This window comes from Ambystoma mexicanum, chromosome 9 (genome assembly GCF_040938575.1).
Source record: "Ambystoma mexicanum isolate Mex_15411 chromosome 9, UKY_AmexF1_1, whole genome shotgun sequence".
NCBI lineage: Eukaryota > Metazoa > Chordata > Amphibia > Caudata > Ambystomatidae > Ambystoma > Ambystoma mexicanum.
Window position 1 is genome coordinate 720,136,985 of NC_090931.1, and position 26,430 is coordinate 720,163,414.

The 26,430-nt window shown below is 44.0% G+C and overlaps 1 protein-coding gene across 3 annotated transcripts in view; it reads right to left on the reverse strand.

The window, feature by feature from the left end:
* PTH2R (parathyroid hormone 2 receptor) overlaps positions 1 to 26,430 on the reverse strand; it is a 1,139,291-nt gene that overhangs the window by 309,162 nt on the left and 803,699 nt on the right. For all 3 annotated transcript variants that reach the window (XM_069615615.1, XM_069615613.1, XM_069615614.1), the window contains exon 8: positions 24,548 to 24,608. In XM_069615615.1, the coding sequence (XP_069471716.1) occupies positions 24,548 to 24,608 (61 nt within the window). The remainder of the gene's footprint in view (positions 1 to 24,547; positions 24,609 to 26,430) is intronic.

Below are 26,430 nucleotides of genomic sequence, written 5' to 3' on the forward strand. Positions count from 1 at the left end.
TAGGCTTCAGGGACTATGCCCTTAAACAGATATTCTCTTGACACTCTGATTGCTCCCAAATCATATCCCTCTGTCTGTTCTACTCTGTCCCCCACACAGCCCCTCACAGAGTTCATCAGGGAGCCTCCCACTCCCCTCTCCTCTTTAACCTCTACCTCTCAGCCCTGTCCGCGCTCATCCACTCCCATATCTTCACCTGTTACAACTATGCTGATGACACTCAGATCATCTTCAAGATCCTAAACTTGACCTCATATTGCCTCTCAGTCATAGACCGCTGTATGACGAACAACCACCCACTCCACAATCCGGGAAAAACTGAAATCCTGATCTGCAGCAAAACAGCTCTTGTTCCCAAACCTACAACATGGCCGACTTGCTTAGGACCCCCACTCATTGCATCGCCCTCAGTCAAAAACCTATGATGCACCTTTATCACGGACATGACTCTCTCTTGCCACATCAATGCCGTTTCCAGATCATGCACCTTCCACCTTTGCATTCTCAAGTGAATTCTACAATATCTCTCCTACACCTAAAGTGTCTATGCAATTATGGCCATTAACCTTTTGTGCCCAGACTACTCTAATTCACTCTATCTAGACGCACCTGCATTTCAACTCGGAAATCTCCAATGGATCCAAAACTCTGGAGCAAGGCTTCTACTCACTCTCTCCCTTAGAGAACACATCTCCCACGCACTGAGTGTACTTCGCTGGCTGCCTGTCAGCCGACAGGCCTCCTTTAAACTAATGTGCATTACCCACCATGACATACATAAGAAAGGCCCTGTTTTCCTCCAAAACAAACTCATACGCTACCACCCCACCCAAATCCTCAGATCAGGCCAGCTCACCTCCTGGCAGTCCCCCCTTTCAGGTTCACCAGACTAGAAGGAGCCTGTTCCTCTGACATTGCACCCACCATCTGGAACTCCATTCACCTCCTGCTCCATCTCGTAGAGGATCATCGGACCTTTAGGAAGGCCCACAAAAACGGACTGTTCCCCTCTGCATCTTAAACCACCCGGTGTCGCACTTAGATGAATTGTTGGGGTGAGGAAATGCGTCACACTTAGATGGATTGCTGGGGGTAGGAATTGTGATATACTTAGATGGATTATTGGGGGTAGGAAATCTGTCGCACCTAGAGGGATTGTGGGGGTTAGAAAATGTGTCCCATTTTAATGGTATTTGTTTGGGAGCTGGGAAATGAGATCCACTAAGATGGATATTGGGGGAAAGAAAGCTGTATTTTGAGGGTGGGAAATGTGATACACTTAGATGGAAGCGTTTGGTTTCGATGACATGGAGCATAAATAAATAAATATATAGTCGCATTTGATTCACATGGAGTTTTGCAATGTGTCATACTCCTCTGCATATGAGGGTGGGCTTTGTTGCTGCACCTAGACACCACAAGTGGGAACTTTATCACACTAGAAGGACATGGGGATGGGCTATGTATCACTCCAAGATCCACAAAGAGGGTGGGTATTTATTGCACTTAGATTGTATGTGAGATTAAGTACTGCTCCTGGCACCTACCTGTAATCCAGGGGTAAACAACGTTGAATGTATAGCTAACCATTTATTCTTCTCGCACCCCGCTCCTTCAGAGCTAAGCCAAAGGCGCAGCCTCACCCGCACACACATCTGCTTTCACACACAACTCAAACACTTTTGCACAACACACCTACCATAAGAATGTTGCTACCATTCACAACAAAATATTTGAAATGTAGCTACTCACATAACTGTCTATCCTCTCACACATACCCTCCCACTTTCCTGCTAGTATACATCCTTCCACCCATCCACATGTCAGTCAGACATGGGTGAGTAGCTAAGTCTTGGCCACCCTCTCATGGCGTGAATGGCTGAAATGCACACACGCATAATAGCATTGCCTAATTTCCAATACGTTGGACCCTCTGAGGGCGTTCAACCAACAGTACGTTGGGACCATAATTATGGTGACAGGTGCTATACAAATGACAAAAATGTATGAAGCGAAGTGGCTGCTCAGTTAAGTAGTCTGCAGGGAGGGAGACTGATCCTACCAATACTCCGTGACTTTCCTGGCAGTTTCCCGGCTGCTCCATGCTCCTCCTACACTACCCATAAAATCTACTGGTCCCGCGAAGTGAACTGCGAGTGGCTGCTAAGTGATGCAGTCTGCAGGGAGGGAGGAAGGCTGCTCCTACCAATGATCTGTGACAATATTCACGCCAAAACCCTGTTTCATCTCCTAGATGGTCTGGGTGTCAAATTCGCCAATTAGGCGAATGACACTCAGATCATCTTGGAGCTCTCTGGATCTTATGAAGCAGACCTACTGAAAGTGGGCAACACTTTCAATGCTGTTAAAGCATGGATGGTGGAGAATTGTCTTGCTTTAAATTATTAAAAAAAACAGAGATCTTGATTCTCGGGAGCGTTGCGAAGTTGAAGAAACTGGATACCCAGTATGAGGTTTTCTTAATAGGGGGCACTACAGGTTTCCGACCATATGAACATTCTGGGGGTTATTTTTGATGGTAGCCTAAATTTTAGTAAACATTTGTCTCACCTGCGCTCCTGTTGTGCCGATATGATGCAGCTGCTTTGGAAGATACATCTGTACCTATCAGAGTTAAACAGGGCTCTGATTGAAACACCCACAATAAACACTAGCCTGGGTAATTGCAAAGGGCTACTGTTTGACTCCCTGCTGGTAAACATGAAGAGGCTACAGACCATCCAAAATGGTGCAGTCAGAGCTGTATGTGTCCTGATGCGCACAGATCATGTTACTGCTGCTGGCAGGAAGCTGCATTGGCTCCCTGTTCACCAGAGGATTTGCTTTAAAGCATCCTGTCTAGTCTATAAATGCCTAGCAGGTGATGCTCCAGGCTACCTCAGTTCACAAATTATGAGATTGCCAAACAGGCGTACCCTACGGTCTAATAAAAAGGACCTGCCAATGCAACCAAGATTTACTTTAAAGAGATTTGGAGGCTTGAGTTTTAACATATGAGCACAGAGTGTCTGCAATGACCCTTCATAGTCTCTCAAAAAGCTCCCATAAATTGCCCAGTTCAAGAAAGCCCTGAAAATGTATCTGTTTGATGTAGGGGGAGGTTAGGACCCATTCTCTCTGTCTCATACTTATTCTATTTTATTGATCCAGGACTCTCTTGGTGTTCCCTGTTTGTTTTTGTTAAGTGAGTGCCGTGAGGCCTGCAGGCGTGTTGGTGCTAGATAAACAATTCTATAGACTAAAATAGAATAGATGCTTTGTCTCATACCTGGTGCTCGTGGAAAGAAATAACCAAGGGAGAAACTATGGTGGTTTATACACTTTAGTTAAAAAGCACCTTGAAAGTGAGCAGGTGGTTTTAACGACCCCGGTGCCATACATATTAGTGGTTAAGATCCACAGGCCTGTTCATGTGGACCTATTAGTGGTCAATCATTATAACAGCCCTCACAAGTTGCTTGTTAAAAACTGTTTGGGTCTGTTGGCTTCGTTCCTGGAGGAGTTTTCCCCTGGGCTGTCTATGGGCAATGTGCGTCTGGTGCTGGGGGGTGATTTTAATGCAAAATGGGGGGTGAGCCTATCGACAATCTGGCAGGGACGCCCCCACCCATCATGGGGAGTAATAAATTCTGGTGCCTGGCAATGGGGAAATACAGGGTCCGCCAGGGCTGTAATGGCCCTGTATTTCTCCATTGACAAAAGGCAGAAAAATGTGCAAGTTCGGCAGCAGCCTGCAGGTTTTACCGGCAAGGCTACCGCCGAACTTGTAATGAGGCCCAATCTTTATGAACGGGGTTTGCGTTCTGTAAACAGGTGACTTGGTGAGGACATTCCTGGCAGGGACCCTTTTTCCTCCAGAACGGGAAGCTCAACGATCGACTATTTCTGTGTCCCAGTTGAGCACTGGGGCCTTCTTAAAGGGTTTGATGTGGTGGATAACATTTGTAGTGACAATTTTCCCATCAAGTTTAACATCCATTCGGTACCAAGGGCGGTCATGCTGATGCCAAGTGTATCCCTTGGAGGTGTCTTTAGATGCCTCCCGGCGTAGGCTCAAATGGAGGGAACATAGGAAGGATGATCTACAAAGAAAGGCAGTCCAATCAAGCCCACATGAACTGGAGAAGCTGCTGTCGGGGAATTTGGACAATGTTACCATCCGAGAGGAGTTTGGATCCTTGTTGACCAAGCTCTCATGGGTGTTCTCCGCTGCCCCGGCAAATGTAGAGGACAGAGAAAGGGGCGGGGGGGTTGACTCTGAGTGTTCCAGAGCTAGGGCAAATCTTCTCTCCACTTTGAGCAGTGTGGGGACTTCTAAAATTGCCATTATTAGTGACAGGGACAATAACAAGAAGGTCTTGGCTATGAGAAAAAGGGTTATTGAGGAGGAAGCATGGGACACCTGGGTGGTAGCCTCCAGGGACAATGACACCAAACTGTTCTGGGAGATAGCCCAGTGGGGTCCCTTCTACAAAATATAAATGAACACCCTGATCAGTAATGTACTGGATAAGGCTTGGGTTGAGCATTTTTCCACCCTATACAGTGCTGGGAGGGGGGCTGAGTAAGGTGGGCTAATGATTTCGGGCAGTCTGGGGTGTCATGAAGGGGAGCGCAAGTAGTGTTTTCTTAGTGGAAGAAATCAGCAGTGATGGCTTGTTGGAAGGGTAGACAGAAGATCAAATTAAGGGCAATGCACTCTAGGAACAGTGTAATCTACAGGGTCGACTTCTTCAACTATCCGGAGGTCAGATTGTTTGCTAATGTCTGTGTCACTGTTTATGTAACCAAAAAGGCATGGCAGTTTAAGCAAGCTTTGGGTGGGGTCTATAGGGCCATGCCCATGTTTAGAGCTAGACCATAGTTTTATGATGTTTTTTACTGTGTCACAATTGGAATGCATTTTTGTATTTTGAATTGTTGTTATGGATTGTTTTTTATGCATATCTGAAATAAACATGATGATGATGATGATGAATGAATTAATGTCTCTGATTTGCTGTCTCTGTCTCACATTCTTAAACTATATGTATTTCCCTCTCCTTCTCTCTAAGTGTCTCCCTTTCATTCTCTCTCTCTCCCCCCTCTCTCTTTTCTCTCTGAAGTTCTCTTAGAGTTGATGTGTTCTTCTTTACAAGAGCCTGAAGATTGGTCATCCTCGATCTGGAGACAAAAACCATACACTGCACCATAAGTTGAGAACTCCACACTCTACAACCTTCCAACCCCAGGAAAATGGTAGCCTTCCCGAGGGACACTAGGTGGACTGCCAAGACCTGCCCATGGAACTAGTACAGTGAGTGAATCCTAGCCCATGTCGCACAATACAATTAGCACAAGAATAGGTCTCTTCCAGAGACTCACCTCATTAGTCCTTTTCTTATGTTATATCCTTACTCTCCCTTCTACCAACTCTTCTCCACTTCTTCTTCCTACTCTCCTTTGTCTCTTCTAGCTCATGCTACCCTTCCTTCCATCATTTGTTCTCTCTCTACTCCTACTCCCCTCATCTCTCTACCACTACTCTCCCCTCTCTACACTACTGCCCTCCCGTCTCCAAACTACTATTCTACTCTCTCCACACTGCCACTCTACACTCCACCCACACCTTTCTCAACAGTCACCCACCTTATACTATCCTAGTCTCCTTCTCCCTCATTAACCCCTGTTCTTCTAGTCTCACTCTCACTCCTTGCACAAACACTCACACCTAAGTACCATTGGCTCCCTCCAATTAATTCCTCACTTTGCCCAATCCATCCCCAAGCTGCTCTGCAACTTCCTTCATCCACTTGGTTTCTTGGTCTTTCTGCGCCTCCCTTGACCTCACCTGAACAACCTACACCTTCCTGTTTCCTGTGCCCCTTTCATCCTCCCCAAAAGGCTCTCTCGCACAGCTGGCTCCCCATGTCTTCTTCTGCCTTTCTTCTCCCCATAGGAGGAAATACAGGCAAGCAAAGACATATGAAGGGCTTCAAGCTCACCCTCTTTTCATACACGGGTTCACCTGCTTTGAGAATGGCAGCCCACTTGCAACAGAAAAACATCAGAGTTTGTATTGAGCTGAGCGCTTAGGCTGCCGGCTGGATATGTGCAACATCCATGGCCCTGTCGAAGGTAAACTAAATATTTCAGTTGTTGTCCGTCAGAGTGCTGTGATTGCTGCTTTGCTGCGCAGACCGCTCTGTGCCTCTGTTGAAGGCAAACTGAATGTCTTTGTCGCATAGAGTGCTGGGACATTCAAGTTGCTGTGTGGCCTCTTAAAGTTAAAATGCATGTCTGTGCAATGTAGAGAGCTGTAATTACCACTTTTATGTTCACAGTTTTTCACTGTCTCTCACCAGGTTGGTTTGCTCTCTCTCTCGCTCTCTCTTCCGCCGCCAGGTCTACTGGGGGTGTAGTCCTATGGAACAAATCGAAAGAAACTGGACAGCATTGTGCAATGCTGACATGGGCCAAGCCAAGGTGGTACTCATTTCAGTCATGCTGAAAGCATGTAGAATGAACAGGGACTGGAGACCTCCAAACTGCCACACTGTTCCACTGGGGCAGGACTGGCTCTGGTGAAAATGGTTATAGGCCTCCCACTCCAGGCTGTTAGTGGTCCCCATCCCATCTTTACAGGGACACCTTGGGCTTGTTTTTACTACGGAGCAATGCTTTGTCCACAGGCTGTCACTGCATGTGTGTTTCATTGTCCTCTTTGTTTTAATTTGATGTAACTGTCACTTAAAAATGTAATCAACATTTGACTGTGATTTTGTGAAATTATTCCAGGTTCTTGGTTAGGCAGTGCCTTGGTTCTGGCAGTGCCTTTCTGTTTCAGAATCAAAGCGACAGCATTTAAATTGGAGGTTTTTGATGTTGGGACGATTCATTACGATCTCTCAGCAGGCAGTTGAAGGGTTTTGTTAGGAAGTTTAATTGCTTTCAATATGAAGATGTGCTGTGTATTGTTTCACAAAGTAGAGACAGAGACAAAGAGACAGCTGGAGACACACAAAGTGAAGGAGGGAGAAGCACGAGTCACATTATCCACGTTTTTCGGGTTTGCCTTATCTTTTGAGTAGGAGCATTTTAAACGTGCCTTCATGCATAATGCATAAGTAGCAGTGCAGCACTTCTGAGATGGGATCACTTACGTTGATGATATAAAATTAGACTTTCTCAGCAGTGACATACATTTTTCATGAGGCAGTGACTGGATAATCATTTGTCAATCTCAGCAGAGAACTCAAAAATGCAAGCGCGTGGTCATGGAACTTCCCTTCCAGTCAGGTGTGTTCACACAGCTAGTAGTGTAAGAAGCTTTCCTTGAAGTGTGCAGTTTCAGGTTTAAAGCAGCCCCTTCATGGCCTGCACTCTAGTGCTTCAAAAGGGTATCTGGTCTATTCATCGAAAATGTATCCATTGAACGTAAATACATCAAAATGTATTCATCTAAATGCTTTTCCATCGAAAAGCAAATTCACAGAATGAAATTCGATGGATTTTGATTGATTTTAGGGTTAGGGTTAGAGTTGGGGTTAGGGCAAGGGTTAGGGTTAGTGCCCTTGGGATTAAGGGGACCCCTTCCCCCCCCCCAAATAAACAATAAATACAACACGTTTCAGGGAGCTGCCCAGTGCTGGAATACGTTAAAGATTTCAGCACTGACCAAGGGTTACATTTAGAAAATGGGGGTTGGTGTGTGGGGTTAGAGAGGGAGGACCCCTGGGAGTAGTTGGAGGTTGGGTGGAGATCCCCCAATAAAAAAAGATATTGTAAGTTACAGGGAGCTACCCAGCTCCCTGTAATGTTATGTTCCATCGAATTTCCATGCAAAAAAAGGAAAGTCTTTTCGATGAAACGGTTTAAATGGAAAAACACTTTGCATTTTATGTATGGGAATTCGATGGAACATATTTCGATGGAAAAAATGTGATGGTACTTACCTTCAATGGAAAACTTTCCATGCAAAGACCAGAAACCCTTCAAAAGTAAGTGCCACTGATAAAAACCCATCCAGCCATTCAGAGGCACTCGTTTATTGAAATATTCTCAGCCGTCCATATGGTATACACTTTCAGAGCCCATTGGGCTGGGAGAGAGCCAGTAATGATTCAGGCACACTACCCATGTGAGACAGACCAAACCCCACAGTCCATCCAGAGGCACTGGGCACTGGGAGCTCTGACCCAGCAAGCTACCACATATGGTGTGAGGTGATTGATTAACCAGTAGTTCCCCTTTTTAGGAGAAATATTTGTTGGTCAATGTGCTCTCTGCAGAGACATGTGCAGGTCAAAGCTTTCAATGTCAGTGTGAAGCTATTAACAGTGCACGTTATGACATGGCTGCAATTTAATGGGACGGTATACGTGTGCATCAGTTGTTTTAATATAGTTCCAGGTTCTGACCAGCAGGGACATAGGAGTGCCGAACAGTATCTTTGCAGTAAAGTTGTAATACATTTTTTGAGACAATACCACCACTTTATAACTAGGCTGCTCTTTTTGTCAATGGTCCTAATACTTGTCTGGAGAGTTGCTATAACATGAATGGTTCAGTACAACCTTGTTCCAGCATGGCTGTCATGCATACGCCACTGGTCGGCTGTCGTGTACATTGGTGATCTTCTCACATCAAGGCTTCCAAAACCTGTCCATCACTCATGGTTCCACCACTGGTCACCTGTCATGTACATTGGTGATCTTCGCACACCATCGCTCCCAAACCTCCCTGACCATCCAAACTCCCCAGACTAAGCTCTCCCATGTTGGTGGATGTGCTTTCTCTGTGGCTGCATCAAAAGCTTGGAATGCCCTACCCTATGCGCAATGTGCAATGGAGGATCATTTGTTTTTTTTCTGTTACTAGTCTGTTTCTTTTCTGATTTTACTTTCCTGGTTAGCACCAAGATGCCTTTGGTGAACGCTGCACTTTACAAATGTGCTCAACATAACCTAATATAACTCATACCTGGCAATTAGCTAGCACTGACCACTCCTAAAGGTTTTTCAGAAATATTTTTTTTATCAGAAATATCTTTTGTTACAGTCTAATGTTGCTGGGTAATTTTTTTCTAGGTTATATTGTGGCTGATATCTTTCTCATTCAATGCTGTATTAATGTTATTGGGTGGTAAACGCACACAAACACAGTTAATACTCTCAAGAACAACCAAGAAAGTTGCCATAGAAGTGACAGATGGCCGCTCTCTGGAAGGCTTCATTTCTATTTCATTCAGGTAGTTTGCAGGAGAGAAGATGGTGGCTAAGGTGGAAGGACCTGGTCTATAAAGCTAGTAGTTCTCAAACAAAAGCAGAAAACAACACTCCAGGCTATGCCTGGAGTAGTTCCAGGAAATTAGCTAATGCCCAAAAAACACTTCCTAAAGTGATGAGGAGAGAGGGGCAAGGCATAATAAGCAGCCAAGAGCAAGGTGTGAAGGCAGCAAGGGGGGCGCGGCAGAGGTTTGGCCACCTCCCCCAACAACGTGGTTTCCCAAGCCTGTTGTGTGTCTGTGAGGTGCGGCTCGGGCAGAAGGAGAGTGGTGCTGGCAGCCAGGAGTCCATCCCCCACCCTTATAAGGTAGTCAGCATTGCACAACCCTTAGCTGGCAGTCAGCATGGCACTACCCTGAGGAGAGGGAACACTGTGCTGAGAGCCATGGCCACCTGGCTTTCAGTGCGGCACTCCCATGATGAGAGGGAACTCCACACTGACAGCCATGCTGTCAGATCCCCTGGGGGAATGTCGTGGCTTCCCATTGGACTATTTACTGGATATACCCGTAAACTACAAGAAAACCATTGAGCAGGTATGGGGCCATACACATTGACAACAAAAACCACTCTTTAGTACACTATGCAAAGACAAACACCAAACTCATACCTCGGTTCCTTTAACCGATCGACCCTTTCAGAATGTCCCAACACCCTTTGGGTGTAAGCCTGCCCTCTGTAATTCCTTCCATCACATCCTGGCAAAATCTGCAAAGAAACTGCAAGTGACCGGGGAGTTTAAAAAAAGCCTCAAACTTCACTTAGGAGATTTCCAGGCTCTGATTGGAGGAACAACTTGAGGAATAACCCAGTGCAGACTTTTGATTTGCTGAACAAACCCAAAGAAGAAGCCTGCCATTGAACCTGAGAACCGGGGGTCCTTATTGGAGTACAAATAATTGCAAGAGACCTGGAAATCATCCCTGACTATGACCTGGGATTTCTCTGCTCCAAAATCCTGTCACAAACTGGTGCAATATCATCAAGTATTCCCCAAACATTCAACGGGATCACAGTTCCTGTTTAATGAAGTTCATCAAGGCGGCAGATAGCAATGGAGCCTATCTATGGCTGAAAGGCGCTATTTGTTTCTGTGTATTGATTTTCTACAGCACCTTATGCCAAGGCACTTTACAAAATTAATGAATCAGTGTTAGTGTGGAGGAGGAGGGCAGTCAGCTTGTTTCATGCAGAATGGCCCCAGATCATTAAAGGGCCTTCATTGAGCGGTCAGAACGGGCCGCAAGGCTGGCTGTTTCTGCTCTTCCAAAGGTTACTGTAGTTGCTGTGCAGCTTTAGGCTGGAATATGTTTTCCCCAGTTTGCTATCAGCTGGCTTGCTGAGTTAACTTTGCTATAAGCCATAAGCCTCATGTATTGTGCCCAGCCACTTCCTGATTTCTGAAGTAGTTCCTATCGGCTCACGGCTGGAAACACTGCAACGTTGGACCTCAGTTGCCAATGCTGTCTAGTGCAGTGGCCGCATGAGGAACTCCTCTGAGACTGGTAAGGTGGCATGTGGGAAACCGGCTTTTGTTTTGATGACGGCTGTGACAGTAGTATTTTCTAAAATCCAGTGAGGACTGAAAATATCTTGTTGGGTAGTTGCGACCTGTCATTTGGCCCCTCACATTGGTGTTTTGCAAAAAGAGTGAGAAGAAGGCAAGGGAGGACTGGCTGGCTGGAGGAGGGAGAGTGGCTTGGACCTTGGGGCTCCTTCAAAAAACCTTGAGTGTCTTTTCTTCTTATCATATTTGTACTTGACACACATAAATTCTGGCTTAATCTGGCTTGATAGGAAAGTCGCTTTTACGCCATAATCTCGTTGATAGAGTCTTTGGGAAAAACAGCAGGGAAGCAACGTGAGCGCCTGGAGATGCTAACCTAAGTGGGCCACAGGGGGCGGAGGGGATGGAGGAGGTGAGACGGACTACGATTGATCCCCAAGCTATCGTGGCATGGCCTGTCCCCTTTTCGGTGCATTTTTGACAGTTACTAGCCATTAGCCACCTGCCATTCCAGTCGTGACAGCCCCTGATTTTGCCTTTCTTTTCGCTTTTGCACAGCGTATACCTTTATTGCTCCACGAAGCAGATCTCGGGGGCTTTTGGGAGTTTTGTGCACACTCAACAGAGGCATTGACATTGAAATTGGTATCTTTGGTTACTAGCCGAGTATGGTCCGTACCATTTTATATTCTTGTATATCTAACACTTTAAAGTTACTTTTGCACATTCCATTTTGCATTTGAGCTTTGAGACATGGAGTCATAGTCATGCTCAGTATGAATATTTTTATTTAACCCTAATCTGAGACTTTCCTTTTAGGCAGTGCCCTTTTGTAGGATAATTATATGTATTAGCAAGTTTTTAATTAGTTTTAGTTATTGGATACAACCATTTAATAATTTTAAATGACTGACTGTATTTATTCTATTCTTGCCTAATTGGGTTGATGGCCCGTTTGTTTAATAGTACTGATTGCACCCATTTTAACTACAGGATTTGTCATTCAATTTTAGGGTTTACAGGATCCCAGGAGGTGTGGAGAATTGTTTTTGTTTTGCATAATGGTTAAATGAAAAGCCAGGGAGGATAGCAGGTCTGGTAGATAGGTGAAAAAGGCTAATTCACAGAAATTATTAGATCATTACCTAAAGGATACAGCTGGAAAAATCAAGACTAGATTTGTGGGAATGAGGGGAGTTGTCCTGGAGCTTGAAGAAATAAGTGGTAAATAACCTAATAGCCCGGGCAGTAGGGACAAACCAGAATCACCTGCCTCAGATAATTTAAATAGGAGTCAGGGTGAAGAGGTGGGAAAGAGGAGTGGGACGGAGAATGAGGACAATCTGAGAGACCCCCTGAAGAACCTCAGGCACTTCCTGAAGAGAGGCTAAGATTTGGCTGGAGGCAATACTAGATAAGAAGCTGAATCCTACCCACTGAAAAGTAATATAAGAAGTTGTGGCATTGAAGCTCGGGAAAATAGTCTCAAAACTACCTTAGAGTTCATGCAATCCTTTAAGCAGGGGGTCATGAACAACTTAGCAATGTTTTGGATAATTCCATCAGGGAACTTGGAAGAAGATTTTAGGAAATCCCAGCTGGAAACATCATGATCCATACGAAGGATGGATTAGCGAGGGTCGAAGGTAACAGGAGTGTAGTGCACCGGGAGACAGTGGGGGTGGAAGTCAGTTCCGCCAAACCTGTGAGTGTAGAAACAGATGTACACCATCAGGTAGACTCAGAGAATCCTAGGCGAAGGCCGGTGGTGGGACTTATTTCCTATGGGAGGGAATTATTGAGTCCCGCAAATACAAGCTTAAAGGAGGAGATACTAAATTTACCACCAGTGGCCATCTCACTGCTTGGGCTAATTCTGGGTGTGCCTGGCCTTCATAGAGGGAGACCGGAATCTACTACCTCCCTAATTAACAAAACTAGCCACTGGATGAACTCTAATTTAATGGGACCCAGTATTAATCCTGGTGAAATCCTAATGGCCAGAAGGGTAGGAAGGGTGGGCCCAAGCAAAAAGCTGTTGATGGGGGCTGTATAGTATTCTCATTTGCGGCTCTTTCAACCAGCAAATACTTGACTAATTCTAATTTGGCCAGAGAACTCAAACCTAACGGCAGTACAATATTTAGCAAAATGGTTTCATTGGCATCCTTTTACCCTACTCCAGGGGGGGCTGATCAAACCCTATGCTGATCAAGCTGTGTTTGATAGAAGGCACCATGAATAAACAATGACCTCTAGGAGGCCGCTGACTAACCCAAATAACTGCATCCTTCTATGTCTAATGACTATACCGTTGGATGATCATCCGGCCAATAGGGCAGGCAGGGTGTCAGCTACATAAGTGGTGGGTGTGGGCTCTAACCATTCTGAATTACTATTGATCATCAAGGAAATCAATTGACAAGTGGGCTCCCTGCCTTCAAGAACAATGGGTCCAGAAAGTAGGAGGAATATCTCTAACGAGGAAAATCTTCCACAGCAACCAGGCCAGGCTACTGTCTCAGGATTCCTCTCATGGAACAAAGCAAGGGGTAAGGGGACATTTGCAAAACAGGACAAAGGGAATGCATGTGGATGAACAGTTATGGGTGGAACACTTCTCTGGTATGTTCAACGGTACGCATCCTTCCCAGTTGTGATTGAATTCCTGTTCTACCCTGTGTTTCATGCCTGAGGAGGTCCCTTTCCTATTAATGAGCAGGCACGTAATCGCACCCGATGGCCGCAAGCTATTCCGGCAGACCTCTTTCTTGATCAGGTCAAAGTCTGGGCACCACTGTTATCTATGGTATTAGATTGTGAAACACACCTCCACAAGACCCCTTAGGGAAGGTTACTCTAACCTTATCCTGATGCCCAAAACCAAAATTGGCCAGTGCAGGAGGATACAGCTTCCCCACGATAGCAGCCACACACTGAAATTCCCTCCCGCCTAACCTCAGAATGATTCAGTCTCACCTAGCTTTCCGCAAAGCACTCAAGACACAACTCTTCATCTAACCAACTATCTGTTTTGGTATGTCCTCTAAAAGAAAAATGTTATGAATGCTGTACGTGCAACTAAGAGACCTGTTGGTCAGATGTAACCTGCTTACTGAAAATTCCTTGTAATCTCTTGTAACAAGCGCCACGATGCCCCCGGCTTGTACGTGCACTCTACAAATGCAAAATAAATGGTCTACAATGCCTTTTTAGAGTCCGGCCAATACTGAGTGTCCTGATTGTCTGCAATTATTGTCCCGATTTTTAAAAAGGGGGATCCTGTTAGCCCCCTGTCATATCAACCTATCTTCCTGCACAACACTTCGTTCCAAATCTTTGGGAGTGTTATTGAGGCATATTGAAACATGGCCCATGAAACACTCCATTCTCTAACATTCAACTTGGTTTCAGACCAGAGGTGCGCATAATGGAACTAGCTCTCAATTTGTATTTAATGGTCAAACATTTTGTTTTTTGCAGGAGTGGGGCCATATATCTCGCATTCATCGACCTGAGCACAGCCTTCGACAAGGTGAGTGGGTTAAAGCTGTGAGCCATGCTTTGGTCCGTGAAGTACCCAGAGTAGATCTTGACTGCGTTGCACGAGTTACACCGTGGAAATTGAGCTAGTGTGCACAGTGGGCTGGATGAGTAATGCATGGTTTGTTTTAAAGTTGGTCTGGGGGTCTGGCAGGGATGTGTTTTAACCTTGGTCCTATTTACCTTGTACATTAATAGTTTACACAAAGTTCTGGTGGACTCCCAGTAGATTTTCTGGGTTTCCAGAGCCTGGTCTATGTGGATGACATGGTTGTGATTGCCAGAACTCCAGGGGCCCTCTAGAAACTGGTCAATGCCTACACCAAATGCATGAATGATTTGGAATTGAAAATGAACACCTCAAATTCATTGTGATTGCATGCATTGGTGGAGAGGAGTAAGGTGAAAATGCATCTTATGGTCTGCAATGGGGCAGTCATCCGAAGAGTCAAGGAGTTTGATTATTTGTGTGTTCTTTTTTCAGTGACAGTAACGGGTAAAGCCTATCTAGTTAAGCAACAATTGAAGATGGCCCAATACCTGGGTGGGCTCTTTCATTTTACAGCCCGATGTCATGGTTAACCCCAAGACCTGATATTGAAAGATTATGGCACCCAGACAAAGGCTGCTGTCCGTTATGGTTCCTCTCTTTGGGGCTGCATGAAAATGTACCTATAGATTCAGGAAAACAAATTCCTTAAGGGCCTCTTTGGATTGCCGGGGTCCGCTTCCAGTTCCACTGTTCATCAGGAATTGGGAGTGGGCTTCTTAGAGGACCAGTGGGTGCTGGAACCATTCCTCTTCTGGTTACGTCTGTGGTCAAATGAGAATATTTGTGTTTGGGAAAAATATGGACAAAGGCTTGCCATAGTCTCTCATCAAATTCAACAAATCTGTGCAAGGGATCTGGCTGAAGATGGACCTCACATTAAATCTCAATTCATACCTCTAACGGCACAGTCATGGGGATTCTGCAGTGTTATTGGCTCCTATGCCAGCCAATTATGTAATTTACACTTGAAATCCGAAAATCCACCCGGGTTGGTGCATGGCTATTGTTTTAAGAACAGTGTATCACTTCTAATGTATCTTCTTTGTATTGGGGGAGTTCTTAAAAGGTTTGCTCCCAGAATTGTCTTCTTTTAATTTATATTTACATTAAGATTATTTTATGTTACCATCCCCTTGGCAAGGACCATACTTTCATGGAGGGTCTGCCCGCTTACTTAACCAATGCTGCTTTAACTTTGGAATATTTATTATTCTTTAGCATTTTCAACTTTGTGGTCTTCAGTCATGTGGAGGGATGGAACTGGACAAACATGATGGACCACACCTACGCAAGGAGACAGCATGCCTCCACTCCCTCGCATTCTCCAGAGCAAGGAACTTTTCCAAGGCCAAGCTCAAAGGCTTAACTGTGGTGCAGACCACTGAAGTGATGATAGATGTTATGCTAATTGGTGGGAAGCAATGGTTATGACCAGCCCACCAGCACATGGAGGTCCAGCCTGCGTGCTGCTAATGTAGGTGGAAAAGTACTGACAGATGTATGAGTGCCAACCAATTATAGGGGGCTGCATAGTTAAGGGCCCTATAGTTTGTATAACCAATGGGACATCGTGTATTTAATGATGTTCACAGTGACCTTGTTTGAAGGGAGGGCTTAGTTGCCCTACCTGACGTTAAAGAGCCTATCAATTTCTTAGATTAGTATGGAACGTATACTTAGATGTTCTATTAGACACATCACATTTGCCACTAGGTTTTTGTAGTTTGCCACATAGGATGATGTTAGCAAATACGTAAGTTGACGTCAGAAATGACAAGTTTTTGTTATAAAAGTAAGGTGAGACACCCATTGATGCCCGTTGTACTCCCTGTTTTAGATAATTGACATTAAAAACAGTCAACTTTGCCAACTTCCTTAGTCGTTTTGATTATTAATGTTTGGGTATCTTCTGCATACCCATTCATCTCAAAGTATTGCCTCATCTTAAAGGGCTGTGCCGGCTGTCCTGGTTCAGAAGCATGCACCTCTTTGCATTGCCTGACTCTCAGACATATACATCATTTGAAATCTCTGTCTGATCTATAAGTGTCTGCAAGGGATGGCACCTTCTTTTCTAGCTGACACAGGCCCTCATTACGACCCTGGCGGAGTGGGATACCGCCAGCGGTAATCGCGGCGGACCCGTCCGCCGTACTACGAGTTCCCTTAGCGCCATGGAGGTTTTCTCCGCCTGGTTTTCCCGGGCGGAGAAAACCATGGCGCTAAGGGACCTCGTTGTTAATTACGCCGCCGTACTTTACGGCGGCGTAATTAACTCCTTCCCCACTCCCATTATACCCTATGGGGCAAGAATGGGAATGGGGAAGGGTAAAATGTGGATTGGGGATTTACCGCTCCGCCAAGGTCGGCATGGGGTGGTAAATCCGCCAACCCCCATGGCGCTATCGGCGGCTTTCCGCCATGCTCCGCGGAGCATTTTGCACCGCGAAATCCGCCAGGGTCGTAATGAGGGCCACAGTCAGACTTTACCTCCACCAGTGTTCTCTTGACTCCTCTAACATACTTCTGCTCTTAGATTCAAGGCTAAGAGGGACAGATGGTTGTCGGTAATAGTTCTCCGACTATGGAACTCACTTTCTTATGACATCCAGGCATGTCCCAAATGGTTGGATTTTCAGAAAGCCTGTCTTCTCTCACTTCTCTAACTGTCACCTGAGCATTTGTCCTCCACTTTTTCCATTGTGCACATAAATACAGTTAATACTGTGTTGTGCTCCTGAGTTATGCACTTTAAAAATGCTCAGTACAATTCAACCAGTCCTAGGCTTTTCAAAGCTCCAGATACCAGATGCAGTCGTCGCCTGCAGCAGCCATTTTTGAAGCTATAAATATCGTAGAAATGTTTAATAAACCGTATTAGTCTTGTGGAGGTATGCAACGTTGGCTGACTTTAATTCTCTCAGACGTGCAGATATCTTGATCAGGGAGAAAAAAACACGAAGATTAATTTCACTGCATTGCTTTCCAAGGAGCACTTTATGTTGACACTGAATACACTTTAAATCCATAAGGTGCAGGTTTGAAGGAGAGTCTTCTAGGAATAGCCCGGCACATGGACTCAAGTAGTTATACCTTCCCCAGTTTTTTCTGCTCAATTAGTGCAAAGCGAATGTTAGAAAGTCCTTAGAAATTTGAAATAGAAAGGTAGATATTTCGGAAAACAGCTATTAACAATACATCAGAAAGTGTTCAATTATGTAGCTTGCCCAATATCAGAAGAAAGCAAGATACATGTTATGACCAAAGTCAGCAACAGTACATAGAAAAACTTAATGTATCTCTGTTAATGTAACATACCACTACATTGTCTTTTATTGTTCTGAAAATATGTAATTTTAATTCATTATCTGAGAGTTTCAAAGATAAACACAGTGAACAAATTGCTAAGATTCAGGTTAACACTTAGGGGCTAATTTTGGAGTTCCTCATACATTTGGCTGCAGGGACTTGTACGCTTGCACTTTGACTACACAGGTCCCTGCCACCGAAATGTCATCATTTCCACAGCTGAGTGAAATGCTCAGGTCAAAAGGTGGTGTACATGTGTAAGTATGCTGCCTTTTGTACTGCACTTTTGCATTCTGCCATGCAAACTGAGTAAATGCAGCATTTGCATCTAATTGTGAGTGCCGCTTCCCATGCTTGCATGGCAAGTGACGCTCTCAATTACAATTAAACACTGTCTGACATACTCGCATGTCGGACAGCGTTTAACTTTCATTGTGAACTTATTGCCTTACACAAGGCTTATTACAACTTTAATTAAGGGTACATGCTCTTCCAAAATGAACCCCTCAATTTCCTATAGATCATACCTTTGTTGGTTTGGATTAAACATACTCAATAGCTTGGTTACTAGTGTAATAGATGGCCTCAAGAACACACCAACTCTTGAAGACAGTTCAAAGGTTGTTATTGTTTTTGAAGCCAAGCTGCTCTCTAGCTCATCTAAAAATGGGTGTTAGCTTCCTAACACTGTCGTCCCTCAACAATGGGATGGTCATTAGAGATGGGTTACCCCTATAATGTGTCTGGCTAAGTGGGATGGTCTAAAGGAGACATGACTTATCCATCACATCCCACTCTATCTTATCCTTACATGCCTTAATGTACCCATCCTATGATTAGCTGTCACCCTCCAAGTCTATACCATCTTACTACCCACACTGTTTCTCCTCACTCTCCTTGACAAATCCTTCTCTATCTCTCCTATGTTCCTCTCTCTGTTATCTACCACATCCTGTGATAACTACCTGTGAGTCTCTCTCCCTCCTCATCATTACCTCTACTCTCCCCTTGATCCCTACTACTACTCCCCTCTTTACACTACTACTCTCTGTCCACCTACACCTTCTACCTCACTCACACTGTTTTCACTTGTCTAGGTCCCTGCCACCAAATGTTTGTCAGTTACATGGCAGAATGCAAATGTTCAGGGCAAAAGGTGGTGTCCACTGAGTAAACACTTCCTGGCATGCTTGCATTCCAGGCAACATGTAATTTTATTTGTGAGTTCTGATTGCCATGCTTGCAAATCAAGCAGCGCTTCCAATTACCAGTAAATGCTGTCCGACATGCTTGCATGCTGGACAGCAATTAATTTTCATTGTGAACACTGCTTACCATGCACACCACTCCCTACTCTCCCTCTATCACTCCCACTTCTACACATTTCAGGCACACTCATACCCAAGTACCAGACTCTCCCCCAACCAATTCCTCACCTTACTCATTCCCTCTTCTCTGTCCTTGGTCCACATATCTCTTGGTAATCCTGCTCCTCTTTTGACCTCACATGAACAATCCTCACCTTCCTTCTTCCCATGCCTGCTTTTACCCCCAACCTCTTCTTTTTCTCTTTCGCTCGGTATTGTCTCTCTGTGGTGGCTTGCCGGCTGTCCCATTAAAGCTGCTGATATTGGAGATTCTACATGACAAACAGAAAGACACTGGCCAGAAGGGTGCTGTTAAGGCATTGGTTAATAGATATTGCTACTTTTATCATGCAAACAGGCATGAGGGAAAGGACAGGCACTGGAGCCGTCCCAACTCCCACACCCCACCCCAGGCTGAGAGGAGTCCCCATTCCTACTTGACAGGTACAGATCTCTGTCATCACTGTCTATAAAGCCCTAAAAAGATTGAGAGCAGTGCGTCCATATGGACGATCCAACATTACTTTGCTTCTACTATCTGAAAAATGACTGCGTTTTGCTCTTTTATTGAAAGAGGCTATAATGGTTCCTGTATTCAAAAAAATTGAATCGATTAGATCCATGTGCCTATCATATGAAATCCCTGCAGGAGATGCTGGTGAAGGCATTTTGTAAAATCCTGCTTAGAATGGTTAATGAATTGGTTACAGCAAATGCCATCCTCAGTGATATACAAGTACGTTTTAGAGCATAATGCTTAATGATGCATAATTTGATGATTTGAAACGTGATGACATAGGATGCATACTTAAATGGTACACCTACACTTTAGGTTGCATTTATAGAAATCTCACAGGCTTTCGACACAGTATGTCGAGACTGCTTGCTGGTGAAATTACTGCACTTGGGCTTGTACCAAGATGTTACTAAAATGTATCTACGGTCTGCACAACCACACAAACATCAGGGTTAGGCTTGAAATTAAAGGATAGGTAACATCACCTTAAACTACATACATGGGCTTGAAACAAGGTCGTGTAATGCACTGCTCCTTTTTAATATTTATATGGTGAATCTTTAGCAGGCTCCTTAAAAAAGCATGTACATTCTGGGAATGTCTATGCTTTCTTATGCAAATGACCTAATTATAATTGATTGGACAGTCATCAGCTTCCAACCAGCCCTGGCAAACAAAGAACTATATGCAAGTAAGAACGATTTAACTATAAGTATCTCAAAAACAAAAGATATAGGGCCTCATTACGAGGTTGGAGGTAGCCGTGTCATTTTTATACACATGGCTACACCAAACTCGGGTCCGGCTACAGGTCCCACGAAAGGGGAATTACCGGGCCCTTCTGACCTTGGCAGGACCAGTAATTCCCCTTGCACAAGACCCGGAGCCGGTACTTTATTCATTCCCATCTGAGCCCACATAAATTGCCATTGCTCTATCACTCCCACATTTAGACAAGCACCAGAAGCATGCCACTCTTTAAGCCAGTGGTCTACAAATATTTTGCTCTCCAGATGTTTTGGACTACTAATCCCATTAGCTGTAGCCAACATTTTCAATAAAGAGATATTATGGGAGACATAGTCCAAACCATTGGATAGATACTCTAGTGGTGGGACTGAGATAAAAGACGGGGCAGAGGTAGAAACCCATGACAATATCGTTAGGGTCAAACTGGGCTAAACCATAGAGGTAAATATCAATTTATACATTAGGATATTGAGGCAAGACCAGAAAAGATTTGGATATAGGTGTTCAAGTGCAATTGGAAACTAAGAGATGGCGTTGACAGAGATAGGGAACTGCAAGCGCTTTTCAGAAAAAAAGACAGATAGAGACATAGAGTGACATAGAGATGAGGGGAAATCAAGTGCATGTATTTATGAAGTTCATATGCACCTGGAAGAAAGACTTGAGTGAATGAGAAATGTTGAGTTGAAGATAAGACAAAAACGATGACAACTGGAGATAATATGGAAGCTGAGAGTTATGAGACTGATTACATTACAAGAAAAGCTGAGCCAGGGCATTTGATGAAGGCAGGTACAATAATGCAAGATGTAGTGGGGAGGTAAGAGCACATTTGGGAAAGATGAAGGTGATAAGGAAAATGTGATGGGAGAGGAAGAGGTGAAAGAATGCAAAGTGTTGACTGGAGAGGCAAAATATTGACTTGAGAGGGAAATCCAGTTTATTGAATGAGATAGTTGATCAATGAAGGCAGTTATTGTGAAATGGGAAAAAGGAGGTAGAAGTAAAGGAGGTTGGAGACTGTGAGAGGATATGGTAATGTGTCATTGCGAGGTATATTAAGAGGTAAATAATTAAATAGGTCTTTTGGGATGTTGGAGATTAGAAATAAACGTGGAGGGATTGAGAAGAGAGAACACAGGTGGAATCAAAAACAACTATGAGGGAAAGAGTCAAGAAAAATAAAAAAAACAAAATAGTTGCAGATATGGAGTGCGAGGCAGAAGGGGATGGATCGAAGTGAGAGCCAGACAGAAATGTAATGAAAGTGAAAACGAGGCAATGACATGATAAATACAGAAGTGCTGGGCATACTATGTTAGGGAAAAGAGAAGATGGGGAGAATACGGAAGAGAAGTGGTTGAGACCTAAATATGTGGATGGGCAAGTAAGAAGTAGATTTGAAGCAACACACGAGGAAAATTAGTCAGAGATGATAGAGATGGAACTGTTTATGAGAATAAATAGTATAGATGAGAAAGGGAGAGAATGAAAACTAGGAGCAAAGAGAAACTAGGACAAAATGGATGAAAGTATGGTACAAGTTATAGCACAGATTTGAGGTGAGAAGACGTGAGATAGGTATCAACAACTTGTTTTAGAAATGTCCACTTTTCTTGACTACAACCTGTCACCTCTAAATTCCCAGCTAATCGAAAGCCTATTCCCCAATTTGACAGCATTTTTTCTTTGATTGCATCTCTGTTTCAAGAGATGCCTCAGAATAGTATATCATATATAGATCAGCCATTGGTGCATGGGTCAATTTCTAAAAAAATATAAATCACTTGGCTTCCTTTGTTTTATGACAAACAGGGACTAATATGTAGCATTATTCGGTCCTGAAATGTATATTCAAAGGTAATTTTGGAGATTGCCCCTGATTCTGTGTTGTGTTCTTAAAATATTCAGGCAGAAATATTTCTGCTGACTTGAGTAGAACTGGGGGGTTCCCGTTCATGGAGCGGTAGGATGCCCTGGAAACCAGACAAGACCCACATACAAATAAACACCTAAAAAATACCTGCAAAAGATTGGTTTAATTCAAAGCATAGTGTTTTGTAGCTTCATATGGGCATGTCTTTCGATTAGTGGCTGAGCTATGGCCCAACCAATGGGGAAATTATTCACCATAATGATCTTTCTATGGATTCTTCTCCCGCAGATTCCTTAATGTGATATATATCCATCATCCAGCTCTGCTGTTTGGAAACTTTTCTACAAGGGGCATAGGAGACCTCGATTCTGCCATTGACCGTCGATCCATTTTGTCTGCCTCGTGATCATCACCTCCAGAAGTGACGTTAGGTGTGTTATATATAGCACATCACTATGTCCCCATGATTCAGTTCTTTTTTTTCTACAATGTCGTCTTACAAGGTTTTGGGCTTCAAGCAATGCCACGATTCTGAGGCCAACATTTCTATGACCAACCTCAACGATATATTTCTATGGTGTCTAGGTGATAGTCATGACAGGGAGGCCTGCAAGTCGTGCGCAAAGATGCAGCCAAAATCCTTACATGAGAGGGCAGAGAAACTGGCCTCGGCTGGCCATGTGTCTAGTCTGCTACGCGGTCACTCATCCGGTCTTTGTAGGCCGAGACTGAGGAGCCCACTACCGACAAGGGGAAGGAACAACACCACAATACAACCAAGAAATTGTCCCTTTCCAGGAGCCATTCCTTGTCGTCTTTCTCGCGGAAGAAGAAGCGGCACCACCACCATCCTTGCAAGTCCAGCGAAGCTGACCACTTGGGAAGAGCGGGAACGTTTTAAAACATCAATGTTTGAAATGGTTAAGAGGCAAGCTTCTGTGGGTGAGGCTCCGGTCCCCGACCAGCAAGCTTTGGTGGCAAAAGTGGTGTTCGGTGCTCCCGACCCCAACCCAGCCACTGCCATCCCCAACCCAGCCACTCCGTCAACATTGTCGGCATCAAAAACGTCTTTGGGCATTACACCTACCAGGCATAAGTCGCCAGAGGGCTGTAAGACCTAGGTCCATGACGCCCATTGGATATCCGAGCATCCCTCAGCACCAAAAGAACCTTTGGCATCAAAAGCTTCAGCTACACAACCTATTCTCAAGCCCTATTCTCAGGCGACGGTTAATTTGTGCTGCTGTCGATTGTGTTTCTTTGAACCGATGAATTCCATATTTGGTATTGATGACCCCGGTGACCCCGAGGACTCAGTCAACCCTGTCTACACGGGAGCCTGCAGCGTCAATTTGTCCGACGAGCAAGTGGATTTATAGGCCCTAGCTCAGGGTCTACATGATGCCGTGGTGTGGATATTTCCCCAGACCTTGAGTCATAGCAGAACCAGGCCCTATGCCCACATTAATATTAGTTTCAGTGATCTGGTTCACAGGGTGGATGACACCCTGGGGAAGAAGGCGTCCACTACCCGTATCAAAGTGTTTCAATTTCCTTCATTATTAGGTCCTTACAGATTTTAAATTTTACAAAAAGAGAGCAAAGTGCTTATGTTGATTGTTTTTGCACGCAATTCTAGTGTATAAGAAATTCAAAACTGAGTTTTTTTGTTAGCTCCATCCGTTGGATAACACATTTTACACTTGCTTAGTTATGCAGAGAATCAGCTGGAAGAAGTGCTAATTATATCAGTGGCATGGAAGTCAATAACTCATTTAGAAAAACATAATTAAAACGCCAGCACCATAAAATGCAGCGCATTGAAAAGCGCAGTATTGATGTTCTGTTGTCCACTAACTGTCATGGGCAAAGGCAAGGCTGATGAAAGTACCAGTGATATGTTTACAAATAAAACAATTACATGAAATAACACAATTACTTTTCGCAATAATGTAGTCACAAGTAGCTGAGTGTCTAAAGAAATGTGGTGTCTTGTGTGAGGCAGTGTGCAGATGTGTGTCCAGCTTAAGGTGTAGGAATAAATATTAGACCGTGAGAATCTTGTTGGTGTTTATGTATTCCAGGTTAAGAATTTCGTAAAGAAGGTTACAGCAAAACACTACTTTATCAAGGACATCTGCCCGATAATGAAGGTAAGTACCAGTACAATTCATTTTAGACTCGGAATACCGTACAGGGGACAACATCTCTCTGGAGTGCATTAACTGATACTAAATCTGATAACAAACTTACCTTTACAAATTTCAAATCAAAGTACATGTAAAATGTAGACATGTGTGCATTTGCAGTGGGTACTCTTTTTTTTTTTTACTACTTACCTTGCATCTGCAATTGTTGCACGGACCACTGCCCACACCACAACAAAGATCGCCGGAAATCCTATAATTAAAAGAAAACAGGCTAGCAACTTTATCGGGAAGTATGCATATTTCAGTTTAGACAGAGTCAAAAACAACAAGTTGCTGAGGTTTACTCTGCAAGGCAGCTAGAGTAGCAAGAGTTGCAGTGTAAGTGCATGAAACAATAATGGTGCGTGCAAGCAACTGACAGGACAGAGAAAAGGGCAAAATTTGGTTTTAGCGTTGTAGGCCAAAAAAGTTAAAGAATGTATCGGTTGGAATGAAATCGGTACTTATAGTAAACAAAAGAAAGGAAGTGCTCATATGCCCGCTTCGATATATGTGCCCTCATTATTTAAAAAAAGATCATGCGCCTCTGCAAACAGTAACTGTTTCCACTCTGCTGTAAAGTCCAGGTCGAGTTGAAATTCGATTGAATTATCAGGTCCAACTTTGTATTCAGTATAAAGTGCCGTTATTGTATATTCATTGACAAAATACGATCTCTCAAAAACCTGAGGCTGTGTCAGTATCTAGAGTCTTGATAGGCTGCCCATCATTTTTGGGAAGTATGCAAACCTCTTTCCGCTGCGCCTGGGTTAGTGGAAAAGGGGGACAAGTGGTCTGTTATTTTGGCCTACATTTCAGTTTAGTTGCCCATCGACCTGATCCGGGTGAAAGTGCCTGTGGTCGGTCCCTCCATGCTCGGTGCTCTCCTTCCTATTAGAGAAGAGCTACCTTGGACATTCCCACTCGTTAAAGGCCTCCAAAAGAAATGCGGAAATGCACAAGTCACTCAATTTCAGAGAGTTAGCCTGAAATTGATGCGCATCTTCTGTAATAGAGAATAAGTACTCAGAGCCAGCTCTGCAGAGAGCAGTGCCATATTTGCAAGAGGCCTGTCACACAAGCTAACAGCACATTCCACTTGTCTTCAGTTGGTTGTGGGGGTGCCTGCCTTCAATCATTTCCTGCTGGTTAGTGCTTCTGCCCGGTACAGAGAGGACTGTGCAACAGGAGTTAATGGACTGCCTGGTTCTAGTCTTGCCTACCACTAGATGGTAGGCAGGGAGATACGCTGGGCAGCTCATTACAGTTTGCATTATTACTCATGATTTTAATTAATACAAATTGTTATTTTCTGATGTTCCAAAACGAGTATACTTTTCAAGATTGGAAGCATACATGTTAAACGTTAGTGTCCAGTCACGAGAGCATTGTAATCGCATTGATAAGAGGATTTCGTAATCTAAAGTGGTCTCCTCTAAATTGCCGGCCTGGGATGGTGAACTTAAAAGAAAATTGCAATTAACCCGTCTCCTCCACCAAGGACAGTGTATAGTTGATGGCAATACAATGGGAGAGACAGTGTGAATATCGGTGCACATTTATGAACATAACATGATAAACAATTGAATACAATAAAATTGCCGGCCAATATCTTTCACACAATGTATTTCTGAAAGAATGATACAGACACAGAAAATATTTAAAGTCAAAGGTTTTGATATTTGTTGACATTTTTTTTAGTCTGCACTAACAGCAGGGAACATGATTAAAACATGCCTGCAAAGTATTAGTGTGCCATGCCCATTGCTGTGCTCCAATTGTGGCAAGCGATGCTCTCTGAAGTTCAAATACCACCCTTGCAGCGGGGGATCCACGTAAATACATCAAATTCTTTACTGAGAACACAAACATTTGGATTATTTTGTTTAGATTTTTTGCAATTCTTTTGACAATAAATGATGCTTGGTGAGACCGTCAGCACCACCATGTGGCCACACCCCCTCCTTTATTTATACCATAACTTAACCCCCCCCCCATTTATTTATTCGGAAAAAAAAAATGCAAACATTCGA